Here is a 14,073-nt window from a genome sequence, read left to right on the forward strand (position 1 = left end):
CAAGCCTCCACAACAGCACATCTTGTGGTGTCACACCCTCTAAAGCCTGGTCCCTCGGTTGTCGCTTCGATGTCATGTCATTCTCATGGTGTCGTGGAGCTGAAACAGCTTCGTGTAGCTAGTAATGCCAGTGGCAGCCGCTACAGATGGGGCGTACCACCCACACGGACCGCTTGGGATAGGTATTTCTACCACTTCTCCGGTCCATACATAGATTCTTAATAAGACAACTACTTCACCCTCAAATGATTAGACGCTGCGGTTCATCACATATGGTCACCAACTGTATGCGACGACGCCTTGCTGGCTGCTGACTTCTTTGCCTGGGAGTGGTTCCTGGATCTACGAGGCACTCAGCCAGTCCCCCTGCAAAAAGTCCAGAAAGGGGACGTGGCGCAGATGTATGTATCCGGGAGATACCATAAGACTGATTGTGTTTTCATGTTGAAGAAAATGCATAGGGCCTTGGAAAAGGGCTATGTTATTGACGCCTACATCACCAACTATAACCACACAAGCCATTGTAGTGATATGTCAACAAAGATAGACACGGCCGGAAGCGATAGTATACAGACAATCATTAGGAAGAAGTTTGTTGGCTGGGTTATGAGGGGTCACTGTTATCTAAGATCAGCGTGACTGGAGCATCTAGAGATGCAAGTCTACTGTTGTATTCTAGGGCTGTAGTATGAAGGGGTATAGGTTCGTCGAAAGCACCAAGCAAGCCATGGGCAATAAGGCATCTAGAGGCCATACTACATATATAATAACTGAAGCCACGGCCTAGTTCTTGAAGATACAATATATAGGTCAGCGTAAGGTATTCTAAGTTAAGCCTGCCGGGCCAGGGATAATACAGTTACGCAGATCATCCCGTCCCGCCCGGTGGTCTCTCCCAATGTTAGTCAGGAGGGCTATCAGATCTTGCTCGACCACATGGCCCATGAGCAAGCAAACACTTGATCGACTCGTCACTATTCCTCCTGGGTGATCTAACGAGCAAAACTACAAAGCCAGACACGGCAAGTGTACCATACATTTTCCTGCGTAATTGAGGGAAGGAAAAGAAAAAGACACATTGTCTTGGTCGCCGTCAACGCGAGAGTGGCGGCAAAAAGTGAGAGGTCCATCCAGGATTCGAACCTGGGCCTACGGAAATTCCAACCATCAGAATCCGACGTCCTAACCAACTAGACTAATAGACCCTGCGGAACGGGGGGATGATCTTCGAATCGTCCCACTACTCTGGATCGCATAGGCGGGGATTGCAAAATATGAGGCGACGATAACCATGGCTGTAGTGGGGATGAGCAATCCCTCAGCCCTTCCCCTGTTGGATGTGATGGTGGGGGAGGGGACCAGGGCAAGGACGATTGCATCCCAGGTCTGGTGGGACGGAAAGGCCCCATTCACAGCGAGCCGGGATGCACCCATTTAGAGACGTCACACCGAGACGCCGAGTTGGACTGTGTTTTCTGGTCCAGTTCAGATTTTGAAAGATGTTGTCTCTCAAACAATCCAGGAGCGCCGACATTGATATTTGGAGATGCGGATTTGGTTGTAAATGTCTACTTTGAATCGTCACCGTCAATGCTTTGTTATTCCGGCTCCCCCCTGGTATGCGGCTTCCCTCCCGCGTCCCTCTCAAATCGTCTCCGTACATGGTATTTTGATGCCCGTCACGGGATCTCCCGGTGGTCACCACCTTTGCTGGTATGACCCCTGCTGCTGTTGCTGCGGCCTTTGTTGCTGCTGATGCTGCTGCTGCGACTGCTCCCTCCTGATCTGCCTTTCGAACCTCTTCCCTTCCGTCTTCGCGTCCCTTTCCCCATTCAGACCGACCTTTTTCAGCTCCTCCCTGACAAGTCCGATGGCCTCGGTCACGACGTCGTCGCCTCGTCGCCAGGTATACAAGGCCACCCCGTGCGACTCCAGGATCTCCTGCGCCCGCTGGAGCCGGCGCATCCATAGCTCGTGCTTTCTGTTTGGCGGTGCCGTCGCCGCCGCCGGCGCCGCGGGTCCGAGACTCGGACTACCTATCGGCGAGGTAGAGCCCGACCTCAGACTGCCCGTCCTAGTCCTCGTAAAGGTGGGAAGGGTGGCCTGCGGCTGGGAGGCCGCGGAGGGCGGCAGCGCATCAAAGTCGATATCGCTATTGCTCGATAACCTGCGGCCGTTGGTTTTGCCCCGCGGGCTAAGACTCCGGGAGCTGGAAGGGGCATCCCGACGCCGAGGCGGCGGGGGGGGCGGTGGGACTTTGGCGGTCCTATTCGTGGCTGCAGGTATCTTGGCAGCGTTCGGCAGACCGCTGCTGCTGCCCACGGTTTGCTGAGAGGAGTTGTGCATTTGGGATAGTGGATGAGGGCCTGAGCGGTCGGCGGATGGCTTTCGAGATCTCGGCACAGGAGGGGGTGCGGCCCCGCCATTGACGCCAAGTGTATTCACGCTCGTATCCGATGGTGTGCTACGAAGGGCCACTGGCTTGTTTGGTAGAGGTGGAGCAGGTTTGCGGCCGACGACGAGATCGGTGGAGCTAGAGCGCGGCTTTGGCCTCGCCTTGACCTGAGCTAGGGCAGCTGTATTGCTTAGCGTGATCTCCTCTGGTTCATCCGAAAGGTCGATGAGGTCGCCCATGACTGGTCCAACAGTCTTGGCCTCACCCCTCGGCGGCAATCCTGGTCGACTCGACGGCGTATCACTCTGATGTGTGATCTTCAAAGTAGGGGCTTTCTGACGTGAGCTGCCACCTTCGAAGGAATTGTCGAAATAGCCCGCCTGCTCAGGTGTCGTGACGTCGCGGATAAAGATGGCAATGATGCGTCCTGGATGTGCCTCCACCAGCTCGGTATAGACCTCCAAATCAGCTTCACCACTGTCGCCTACTAATAGGAACCGGCGTTCTGGAAAGTCGTGCATGAGCCTGGTAAGGGTGCTCTTCTTTCTTTCCGCCACCGGTTCAAAAATTCCCTGAAGCATGCCGCTGTACTGCTTCAGATGGAGCGAACCAGGGGGGAGACCCGCGATCATGAAATAGCTTGCAAGCACGGGGAACAGCTGCCATGGACTGTTTGAGCAGTAGTGCATACTCACGCCCATCTTGTGTAGCTCGTTGTACCACTCTCGGACGCCCTCCACCGTCAGATCCTTAAGTTCCCGCACAAAGGTGTTGCGGAAGATTTCCTTGGCACCGCCCGAGATGTTGGACCGCTTGATAGTGTCGTCGATGTCACTTATCAGACTGACGCCCTTGGGCTCGATGATCTTGACCTCCTGAGTTGCCGACAGGTTCTCGTTGGCGAGAATGCGGACGTGGGTGGGAACGAACTCCAGAGCGGCACGCAATATGAAGTGACCGGCATCGTTTGTCTGCACTGTCCGTGAGGCCGACTTTTCATCATTATAGAAGAAGACGGTGATGGGCAGCTGAATCAGAGGCGTTGTCATGAAAGGTGCTATTCTTGCCATGAGGTTGGCATTTGCGACAGAGAGTTCGGCGTCTGTTAGGTCGGTGCCCGTCGTGTTCTGCCTGGATGGTGCCAGTTTCGGGGACCCAGGGGCCGTCATGGGCGTGTGGGCGCCGCTTCGCGATCTTGATCTCGCTCGGTATATGCTATCCGCGTCATCGTCGGATGCGTCCTTCGGTGCCTCACTGAATCCGCCCCGGGTCGCCACACGCCGTTCCTCTTGACCCCTCTTCTCGATTTCCGCGGCTTCCTTGGCGATCTTCTCTTGTTCCCGCCGCTCCTCATGGGATTGGTGCAAGGCGGACAGGTTGTCGGCGGGTGCAGGGGCGTCTTGTCTTGGGGCCGGGATGCCACTCAACTGGCGCGCAAGGCCGATGAGAATGCGGTTTCGCCGTGTTATCGGGCCCTTGTGCGGTGAGTACACCCAGCCCCTGACGTCGATGTCCACAATAGCCTTCTCATCCTCATTACGCTCCCATTCTTTCCTCCAGAACTCTTGGTCCCTGGCACTACCGGGCTGCTCTTCAGAGTGCTGTTGGTACTCGGCAGTCCAGTCTCGCTTAACGTGCCGCTTAGCATATGACGGAAAGATGACCATTTGGTCGTCTCCTCGAACGGTGATGGCGACGTTGGGGAACGACCCGGGGATCGTCGTCCGGGGCATGCCATCCTCCGGTTCTAAAGGCCGTATCCGCGTCTGCGCATATCCTTCTCTTATCTCATTGACGGCGGTGGCTCCGGCCCGGTATACACTGCCGGCTTTTGCAGCTAGCCATTTCCGCCGAAATCCCCTCTCACCCGGGGTTGGCAGGTCATCGGTCGATGGAGCTCCGTAACCATTGCCTGCACCGGCACCATCAGCGGTGCCGGCGCCAGTTGCGCTGCGTCCCGCTCCTCCTCCGCCGTAATTCGTGTAGTCTGAAAACGTGGGCATCTTTTTGCTTAGGTTGCCTGCTCTTTCCCTCGCATGCCGCTTCGGCTTGGTCGAGGACGGACCGAGGAGCAGCCGGCGGCTGTTGCGGGCGAATACGTCGACAAGCCTGGTTTTTTCGTTCCGTTTACGCTGGCGCTCGAGTATATATCGATATATGCTAGACTGGAACCGGTGCTTGAGCTGGGGGAGGGTGTCGAGGTGGAAGTTTAGGAGGCGCTCGCGGTATCGATCTCGTACGCTTCGCGGAAACAGGTATCGCAGGAGGCTGGTGCGGTTGTGAGGCTGCGGACGCGGGGGACCAAATCGCCCGAAGGGAGCCAGCTTGCTCTTGGTTGTGCCTTGGACAGGGTTCCAAGACGAACGGCGGGGAGCGGGACGGCCCAGAGCACGGGCGTTATGTAGGAAAGGAAATCCAAGTCCGGGGTACGATGATCGGCGGAGCGAGGCCGACGGGGCGAAGTCGGCAGGGCTGCACGAGGCTAGCAGGCGACAGCGTCTTCTGACCCCCACGCTTTACAGGTGACGGAGGGACGGCAGAGGGTGACGTGAGCACATGATCTTGAGCGGCTCTGGTGGGTGAAGTTGGCGCGACGGACCGGTACGGAGTCGACGAAGCGGGAGCACGCGAGTACGTTTGGGGAGGGGAAGAGACGAGGAGCTCGTGACGGTGGGCGGGCGCAGGCTTTAGGTTCGTGTTGGCGTGGGCGTTGGTCTCAGAAGCTCCCGGTGTCGCGCGGTGCAGGTAAAGATTGCTGTCCTGGATTGTTCTGAAGCGGCGACAGTGCTGAAAAATGCGATTATGCGGAACAAGGAGCCGGTCTCTTCGCTTCTCTCTGGCCGTGTGCTGCTGTTGCTGGTGCAGTTGATGCGATACACTGGAGAAAGAGAGGTCGGGGGGGGGGGGGGGGGGACACGGACTGACTGGCTGGACGCGAGACGGGTCGCTTTTACGTCATCCTCGCATACCTAGCTACATAGCTTAAGGTAGCTTAGCTTCGCCCAGCATGCATCGTTCAGCCAGTGAAGCTTGGCCTTCGCGGAACGCTGACGTGCTGTGCGGAGGATCTCCAGCGCTTTCGGCTTTTCCTGTGGCTTAATTGTGGCTCATTACTCCGTACATGTAGGTACAATGCGATACGATACGTAGGGTCCCCTCAGAAGGTTGCACAGGCAGGTCTGGATGGACACAGGGTGACGGCTAGGTAACATCGCTTGGCCCCCAAATGCCACACCGACGATTCACAGACCGACATCCTTCCCATCGTGTGACACTTACTATCAGGTACTGGCAGAATAGCTACTAAAGCACTGCGCATGTGAGTCTGCGATGCGAGGAAACCGCATCCAATAGACATTGCACGCTTCTGCACTATTCGCTTCCCCATGAGGAATCATCTCTAGCCAAGAAAATCAAACCGTTTTTCCACGTGGTATTTGGTTCATACAGCTTCCCTCGTCCATGCATCTCCTGTTTTGTATTTTAAACACCGAAACAAATCAGAATCACCGCTTCGTGCGAGCCAGCCTCGCCCTGGTCCTGCCTTTGGCCGGGACGTTCTTCTTCTTGGGCTGCTTCTTGAGGTTGAGCACCGCGCCCTGCCCGGCCCGCTCTGCTCTGCCCTTCTTCCACACCTTGTCCTCGCTGCGCATGGCCTTGGCGTCGAGCTTCTTCTTGTCCTTGTTGCTGAGCTTCTGCTTCTTGCCCTTGGGCCCGTTGAGCTCCTCGCGCCCAGCCTCCTTGGCCTTCTTCTTGTCCTGCTCCGTCTCAAACCACGTCCTCTTGGGTCGCGCCTTGATCTCCGCCTCGTGCTGCAGAATGTTCTCTCCTTTCCTCACCTGCATCTCCGCCTGCGCGAACTGCTTCTCTTGCTTCTCCTCGACCATGATCTCCTCAATCTCGTCCTCCATCTCGTCTACCTGCGCCTGCCACTTGTCTGCTTCCGCCGGCTCGATGATGCGGCTCATGATCTTGGCCCCCTGTGCCTTACCCGCCTTGACCGCCGCCTTGACGACCTTGCGATCCGGTTCGGCGGCAAGCGTGATGGCGATACCGGTTCTGCCGGCACGCGCCGTACGACCGACTCTGTGCACGTAAATCTCAATGTTCTGCGGCGCCTCGTAGTTGATGACTGTGTCGACGCCCTTGATATCGAGACCACGGGAGGCCAGGTCGGTCGCCAGCAGGTAGTTAACCTTGCCGTCACGGAAGTTTTCGACACTTGCGATTCTCTGAATGCATGTTAGCGGGGTGGTTTTTCCCAAGGGGGGACACTTTAGAGCCACTTACCTGAGCTTGGTTCATGCTACCGTGAAGCTCGGCGCAAGACATGCCAAGCAAGCCAAAGATGATTCTTGCACGGTGAGCCTCCTTCTTTTGGCGGAAAAAAACGATGACACGCTCGGTGTGCATCGTCTTGCAAATATGGACCAGGTAACCCATGCGCTTCTCCTCGCGTCCCGGGCGCAGGCGGACAAACTCCTGCACTAAGGTACCGACAGTCTTGTTCTTCTGCGAGTCGACCATGACTCTGGCCGGCTTGTTCATGCCCAAGCGCACCAGCTTGTCGACGGACGATGTCATTGTGGCGGAGAAGAGCATGGTCTGTCGTGACTTGGGCAGGGTGGTTAGAATCTCGTTCAGCTCGTCGGCGAAACCGTCCTCGAGCATGCGATCGGCCTCATCGAGAACGAGAATCTCCACGGTATCAACGTTGAAGCTGGCAGAGTTCCTCATGTGGTCAATGAAACGACCGGGTGTGGCGATGATGACATCGGGACGAAGCCTCAGCTCCACCTCCTGGGCCTTAAGGCTTAGGCCACCCACAGCCAGGGTGAATTTGATGTCGGTATACGCAGCCAGCTTAGTGGCGACAGCGTGACACTGGATGGCCAATTCACGCGTCGGGGTCAGGATGACGACACGGCTGGTCGGCACCTTTTTGGGCCTGTAGAGAAGACGTTCGAGAATGGGGACGACGAAGGCGCCAGTCTTTCCGGAACCAGTGACGGCGCCACCGACCACATCCTTGCCCATCAGTGCAATAGGTATGGTCTTGGCCTGGATGGGCGTGGGCTTGGAAAAGCCAACAGCCGCGAGACCTCGCAGCAGAGGACGCGACAGGGACATGGCCTGGAAGGACGATGAGGTATCCTTCTTGCCGGGCTTCGCCGGCTCTTCGGGGGCAAAGAAAGCGTCGCGCTTCGCCTGCTCCTCCGCATCCTCTTCTTCGTCGTCCGAGTCGTGATCATCCTCGGGGTGGTTGACGGGCGTCGCAACCGAGTCGTTGTCGGATGCCGCGTCGTCGTCCTCGGCTTCTGCATCAGAGGCCCCTTCTTCGTCGCCAGATTGCTTGGCGTCGGGGTCCATGCCCATGCCAAACGCATCGTCGGCCAGGACCTCATCGTCGTCGTCGTCCAGGTCGATGTCCACATCCATATCGTTGTCCACCTCGTCGTCGACAGCCTCCTCTTGTACTTCCTCCGGCTTGTCCCTACCATCCTTCTTCGTGCGCCTCCTGCGAATGATCTCGTCGAGATCAACGCCGAGTGTCGTGTTGCTGCTCATGGACTTCTTGGCTCCTTCGAAGCCCCAGCCTTCGAGTTCCGCATCGCCGAATTCGATGGCGCCATCCTGCGCAAATTCAAAGTCCGAGTCCATAGCACCATCGTCTTCGTCTTTTGCGCCCCAGATGCCCTCATTGACTTCTTCTTCGGGCGAATCCTCCTTCAAAGCAGCCTTTTTCGACTTCTTGGACGTCTTCGCCTTCTTCTTGGGAGGAGCTGCGACGGGGGCCTCCTCCTCGACGATTTCTTCGTCATTATCGGAAATTGTGTGAACAAAGTCATCGTCGACGGGCTTGCGCTTGCTTGAGGGAGCCATTTTGAGCTGTGGGAGAGTTGCAGAGGGAACGGATGTCGGGGACCGCGGGGTACTTTGCTGGCTCTCTCACACGCTTCCCCAATGCCTGACACTGTTCCAAAGCCAGAAATTTTTCTGGACGGATGGTGGAGCTCAACTTTTTCTGCCGTCCTCGAGGTGATCCCGGAGAAGGCGGTCAAAGTAGTGTGTGGGCCATTTCCGACGTTCGGACGATTCTCTGATTCTTGAGCTGGCCGATAGGAACCCAGAGCAGTACGTATCTTCTGGAATGCACGTGACGCCATTTGTCATCTATGATTGTTCCAACGTCCCATGTATGTGTACATAATACGGTACAACGGCGAGTGTTCAGTGAGTGTCCTTGGGTATTAGGGGCAACTCTCGACAGGGGGACCCCACCATGGTTGATTGGGCGACCACTCACAGTTTATTGGCAACAGTTTTTGGCCGCCTTCAAGCCCGCTGGGCGCCGACAAAGCAACGAGATTTAATTTCTGTCCTGTTGACTCTACAACTCATCTTTTTCGGACCTAACCAAACTCGGTGCCTCACTTTCCCGCGTCTCCTTCTCGACCACAACCGCGTGTCTCTACTTCTTCTCGAGCGTCTTTTCCAACGACCTTTTCCTTTTACCCGAGCGTGCATTTCGACCATTCCGACTGCCATCAGAAGCTCTCCATCCGCAAGGCCACACAAAAACCACAAAACACACAGACATCCACACACAGACAAGATGGGCGAATCCAGGTGGGCGAGCTTCCATCTCCTTTCACACCACCATATCGGCGTTGTGTTTGGCAGCATCAACAGACGTTAGCGCGTCGCAACTCTCTGCTAACATGACACGGGCTTTCCAGACAGGAACTCATCCAGTGGCTGAACCAGCTTCTGTCTCTCAACATCACAAAGGTCGAGCAATGCGGTACCGGGTACGTGGTGATCAAATACCCCTCCCCCGCCATGCGTTTATAGTGGGACCCTGATGGTTTTGATGGTGTTGCTAACCCTTCGTCCGAACCGCAGCGCGGCCCTCTGCCAGGTTTTTGACAGCATCTTCATGGATGTTCCCATGTCCCGTGTCAAGTTCAATGTCAACAGCGAATATGCCTATATTCAGAACTTTAAGGTCTTGCAGAGTGAGTATTGCGTGGTCTCCTTCCGTCCCTTCTCGGCTCCAGCCTACATCAGGTCTCTCCCCGATGAAAACAGCTCTCGCTGACCGACTGCCCTCCCCGAACAGACACCTTCGCCAAGCATCAGGTCGACAAGCCGATCCCCGTCGAGGCGCTGGTCAAGTGCAAGATGCAGGACAACCTCGAGTTCCTGCAATGGACCAAGAGGTTCTGGGACCTGAACTTCCCCGACCACGAGTACGACGCCGTCGCCCGGAGAAAGGGTGCTCCCGTCGCCTCGGGCGGCGGCCCCGCGCCCCGTGCCGCGTCCGGTTCCGGTGGCGCTGCCAGACGAGGAGGTACGACCCCCTTGGGCGGCGCCCGCGTTGCCAAGGCGGCGGGCCCCGGCACTGCGGCCCTCCAGCAGGAGAACGCTACCCTCAAGGAGACAGTCGTCGGCCTCGAGCGCGAGCGCGACTTCTACTTCAGCAAGCTCCGCGACATCGAGCTCCTGGTGCAGCAGGCAGTGGAGGAGGACCCCGAGCTGGAAAAGCAAGAAGACGGCCTCGTCAAGCAGATCCAGACCATCCTGTACTCGACGGAGGAGGGTTTCGAGATCCCTGCAGAGGGCGAGGTTGTCGACGACCAGGAGACTTTCTAGAGGGCGTAAAAGGTGCATTGGGGGTGTTGGGGGCAACGAGGCAAAAGCACACATGGGGTTGGCGCTAGTGCAAATACCCAGAGGCACGTAATAATCAGTATATTGGCGGTGATGAGGCGGAGTAGTACTCGAGCACCCGAGGCCGAAGTCGGTCAGGGCTTGTAGCGGTCCCGTCCCGCACGAGCCGTCGTGACAAAAATCAAAAAAAACATCTTGGTCTGGAGCTTCAAATCACGTATTCACGTGGACTATTCGTGGGGTGTCTGCCGTATTAGTAGGCAGATGAATCATTCTCCAAACTCAGCCGGGTCAGGCCTGTGACTAACGCTATGCAGATTCGGCCTCGATCATGTCCGGGGAAGGGAATATTACTGTCTGAGGACTTGCTCCGGATGGCTTGCCGAGCCGACATCCGAACCCACGCATGCCTGTGTGGGCAATGTAGGTAAGGTATTCAAGGTTGGGAGAGAAACCTAGTCGATCAGTGCCCTCCCCCGCTTGATGTGTCATCTCAACTAGATCACGTACTTCATCTATCGTCTGACATTTGCGCGAATGAATGGGTGGCAATAGTAATACTGGATACCTGCATTTGTTCTATAGCATGCATGCATCATATCCTGCAACACTGCCTTCGGTGTGTGTCTCGGTGCCTGCGTCGGTCTGGGCGCGCGTGGGCTTCACCTCCCGAGAGGAGAGTCGTGACCCAGGAATGCGGTCATTCCCCTGCCGCGGACCCCCTAGTTGGTACCTTAGGTAGTTTAAGGGTTCCACGCAGAAGCGCCACAGGCGTTCGACAGCGCACACCACCAGCGGAGGGCGACCATAACCGTCACCCCTTGGGCTACCTACCGAAAAGAGGGGAAAAAACAAACAAATCCTTAAACCTTTTCATTCATTGCCTACCTATTTCCCTCTCCTCTTTCTCGGAGACATGCTAGGTGGAAGAGACGAGACAGGACGACAGGGGACCTCAAAACAGGCACGAGCGGGCAGTGGACCAGACCTCTTCAAGACAGGCGTGGCCCCCGCCGTGGCTGCTTCTGGAACTGGAACAGCTGCTGCTGCACACTTTACCTAGTGTACACTCACACCCGTCCATCCGCTGCGGGGGCATAACCTGGAACCTGGGCCTGAACCTGGCCGCTGAGGCGAGCCAGAGACAGACAAACGTCGGCACCCGACACCAAACGAGGCTTTGTTGCTCTCGAGAGGCCCTGCCTGACGCAAGCAACTGACCAACTTCATCATTCCACATAACAACGCATACACATAGCAAAAACCCATTATTCAACTTGTGCGACGAACCCCCGTTCTTGCGACCATCCCATTCGACGACAGCTTCTCCGACTTCCTTACAAAACACCGTCAGAACGCTTAACCAACGTCCATTTTCGAAACTTCCCGGCGTCACAGCCTCTTGTCCTCTCGTCTCGTCCCATCCTCCTCTCTCTCTCACCACCCGCGATCGACGAGGGGAGCTACAGCAATCCAACCACCAGGCTCATACGATTATACGCCCCTCGTCCAAAACTCCCGACCGTCGCATCATCAACCCATCCTCCATCACCACCGACGGACACCCCAATTCCCGTCTCCCCTCGGCCACGCTTCCACCATGGCGCCCCCGGCCGAGATCTCCATCCCCTCGACCATCCTCTCGACCGGCGAATCCAAACCCTACACCCTCTATAACATCACCCTCCGTCTGCCCCTCAAGTCCTTCGTCGTTCAGAAGCGCTATTCCGACTTCGCCGCCCTCCACCAAACCCTCACCTCCCTCGTCGACTCACCGCCCCCGAAACCCCTCCCGGCCAAGTCCTGGTTCAAATCCACCGTCTCCTCCCCTGACCTTACCGAGCAGCGCCGCCAGGGCCTCGAGGCCTACCTCCGTGCCATCGCCGAGTCGCCCGACCGCCGCTGGCGAGACACCACCGCCTGGCGCGCCTTCCTAAACCTCCCCTCCACCGGCGTTGGAAGCACCTCCAACTCGGCCGCGAGCGCCCACGGCCTCATCACCAGCGGCCGCGCCGGTGCCGCCGACCCCACCACCTGGCTCGACCTCCACCGCGAGATGAAGACATGCCTGCACGACGCCAGGAACCAGCTCGCCCGCCGCGACGGCGCCGTCGATAGCAACAACAGCACCGCCGCCGCCGAGGCTGGTGCCGCCGCCAAACGGTCCCTCGTCAAGGCCGGTACTCTGGTCAACACTCTCACCGACGGTCTGCGCGCCATGCAGGAGGGCGGTCGCCTCGGCGACGGTGAGCTGCGGCGTAGGAGGGACCTCCTCTCGTCGGCGCGGGTCGAGCGCGAAGGGCTCGACAAGCTGAGCAACAGCATGGCGCAGGGTACCAGCCGCAGTGGCGGCGGACGGGAAGGGTGGGCCTCGGTAGGGGACAAGGCCGCGCTGCTCGGTGGGAACCGCAACGGCGGGGCGCGGACAGGGGGACGGGTCTTGGGCGCCCCGCTGCCGGAGAATGAGCGCACGCGGGAGCTGGACAACGGCGGCGTCGTGCAGCTGCAGCGGCAGATGATGAGCGAGCAGGACGAGCAGGTCAACACGCTGGCAGCTATCGTGCGCCGGCAGAGGGAGATGGGCTTGCGGATCAATGAAGAGGTGCAGGAGCAGACCAAGATGCTCGACCGACTCAACGAGGACGCCGACCGCGTCGGCGGCAAGATTGACGTGGCCAAGAAGCGCGTCGGCAAGTTCTGACTTCGCCGCGCGGCGACGGCAGCGGCGGGGCCCGTCGCGCGGGCCGTTGTGGGCGCGCTGGAGGTTGTCGTTTGGTTTCTACGGGTCGGCGGGTGGATATTGGATGCTTTTGCGTGGTGTTTGGAGTTGGCTTCGCTTTTGCTCGCGCCGACTCATCGATGACGATCGCGTGCGGTTTTTTTTTTCACTTTTACGAAAGGGAGGGTCTTTGTTTTTTTGTTTTTTTATTCTTGTTGTTTTCAACTTTTGTCATGCACTGGGGGGTAAATTATGGCGTACATACGTGCAGAGACGATTTTCGCATTTACATACCTCCTCCGCAGGAAATAGCCTACCCCTCTTCCTCTGTTTGTCCCTCGTCTAGTCGAGAATGGAAAATAGCAGTACGGATGCTGTGTTGGCCGATATATAAGCATGCCTTTGACATCCACGTCCTCTGGATTCATGCCGCGTCAAACGATGAACATTTGTAGAGACCGAGCCCCATCACTTTCTCGGCATCAGCCGCGACGATGGGGGGGGGGGCTGATATGCCACTGGCATTACAGTACAGTAGCTTGTCGAGAATTTGGTAGGGCCAACTTGGACGACGGGCTTTCCAGACTGGACTTGGGTCCGGATGGAGGGTCCATTGATAGCAGGTATAGTACCTAGGGAGCTAGGCGACTTGGGTCCGGGTGCAATGCCGTCGTCCATTTTGAGCCTCGAGCAAATGATATCTCATCTTGTCTTCTGGCCCCTTCTCGACGGGCGTGCAAGGCAGCTGTTGAATAATCTCCAGTCCAAGCCCCCCCTACGCCACGAGCTGACGTGTTCTTGACCTGTATTTGGAGTGCCTAGTATTGATGCGTTTGACTATACCTGGCGTACGGAGTGAAGAGCCGCAGTCTAAGCTGCGCAGATACCAGCCGAATAACGAGTTCGATGTTTTGGACAATCCAGCTTCGGGCGTCTGCTAGTCCTGGGAGCCGGCTCCGTTAGCCCGACAAAGCAGTTCAAACAAGATACCAATCCTACCGGGATTCCGGTCGAAGCAGTCGTGAAGAGACCGTGATCGACAATTCGCCGGATTGCAACCGGGCTTAGCAGAGCGTGATGAGATTGGTGTCCTTTCAAAACAACGGGTGTGCCCAAGGAAGGACGCGACACCGTTTTTCGCGCCGGTCCGTCCCTCATGCACATGCAGACGGTTGCTTATGGGCGAACCCTTGCCGTTAATGGCAGGTGTGGGTGCATGGAGGCAGGTGCTACCACACCGTGATTCCTCCCGTCTTCTGCATATCGGCACAGAATCATGGTGAAG

General features: G+C 57.3%; 4 protein-coding genes and 1 non-coding gene across 5 annotated transcripts; 2 read left to right on the forward strand and 3 right to left on the reverse strand.

Annotated features, from left to right (window-relative positions):
- Positions 1-1,122: 1,122 nt before the first annotated feature.
- On the reverse strand, positions 1,123-1,205 carry GLRG_13067. The gene has a single exon. It is a non-coding gene; the product is annotated as a tRNA-Gln (tRNA).
- A 493-nt stretch (positions 1,206-1,698) lies between these two features.
- On the reverse strand, positions 1,699-4,398 carry GLRG_02154 (uncharacterized protein; the record flags this gene model as incomplete). Its single annotated transcript, XM_008092812.1, has 1 exon — positions 1,699-4,398. One exon carries the CDS (start codon positions 4,396-4,398, stop codon positions 1,699-1,701), a length of 2,700 nt encoding a protein of 899 aa, XP_008091003.1.
- Positions 4,399-5,901: 1,503 nt separating this feature from the next.
- Positions 5,902-8,278, reverse strand: GLRG_02155 (DEAD/DEAH box helicase; the record flags this gene model as incomplete). Its single annotated transcript, XM_008092813.1, has 2 exons — positions 5,902-6,627; positions 6,686-8,278. 2 exons carry the CDS (start codon positions 8,276-8,278, stop codon positions 5,902-5,904), a joined length of 2,319 nt encoding a protein of 772 aa, XP_008091004.1.
- A 733-nt stretch (positions 8,279-9,011) lies between these two features.
- GLRG_02156 (EB1-like domain-containing protein) lies at positions 9,012-10,051 on the forward strand (the record flags this gene model as incomplete). Its single annotated transcript, XM_008092814.1, has 4 exons — positions 9,012-9,025; positions 9,136-9,207; positions 9,302-9,414; positions 9,519-10,051. The coding sequence occupies 4 exons, from the start codon at positions 9,012-9,014 to the stop codon at positions 10,049-10,051; spliced, it is 732 nt and encodes a 243-aa protein (XP_008091005.1).
- Positions 10,052-11,669: 1,618 nt separating this feature from the next.
- On the forward strand, positions 11,670-12,770 carry GLRG_02157 (PX domain-containing protein; the record flags this gene model as incomplete). Its single annotated transcript, XM_008092815.1, has 1 exon — positions 11,670-12,770. One exon carries the CDS (start codon positions 11,670-11,672, stop codon positions 12,768-12,770), a length of 1,101 nt encoding a protein of 366 aa, XP_008091006.1.
- Positions 12,771-14,073: the final 1,303 nt, after the last annotated feature.

This window comes from Colletotrichum graminicola (assembly GCF_000149035.1).
Source record: "Colletotrichum graminicola M1.001 genomic scaffold supercont1.6, whole genome shotgun sequence".
Lineage (NCBI taxonomy): Eukaryota > Fungi > Ascomycota > Sordariomycetes > Glomerellales > Glomerellaceae > Colletotrichum > Colletotrichum graminicola.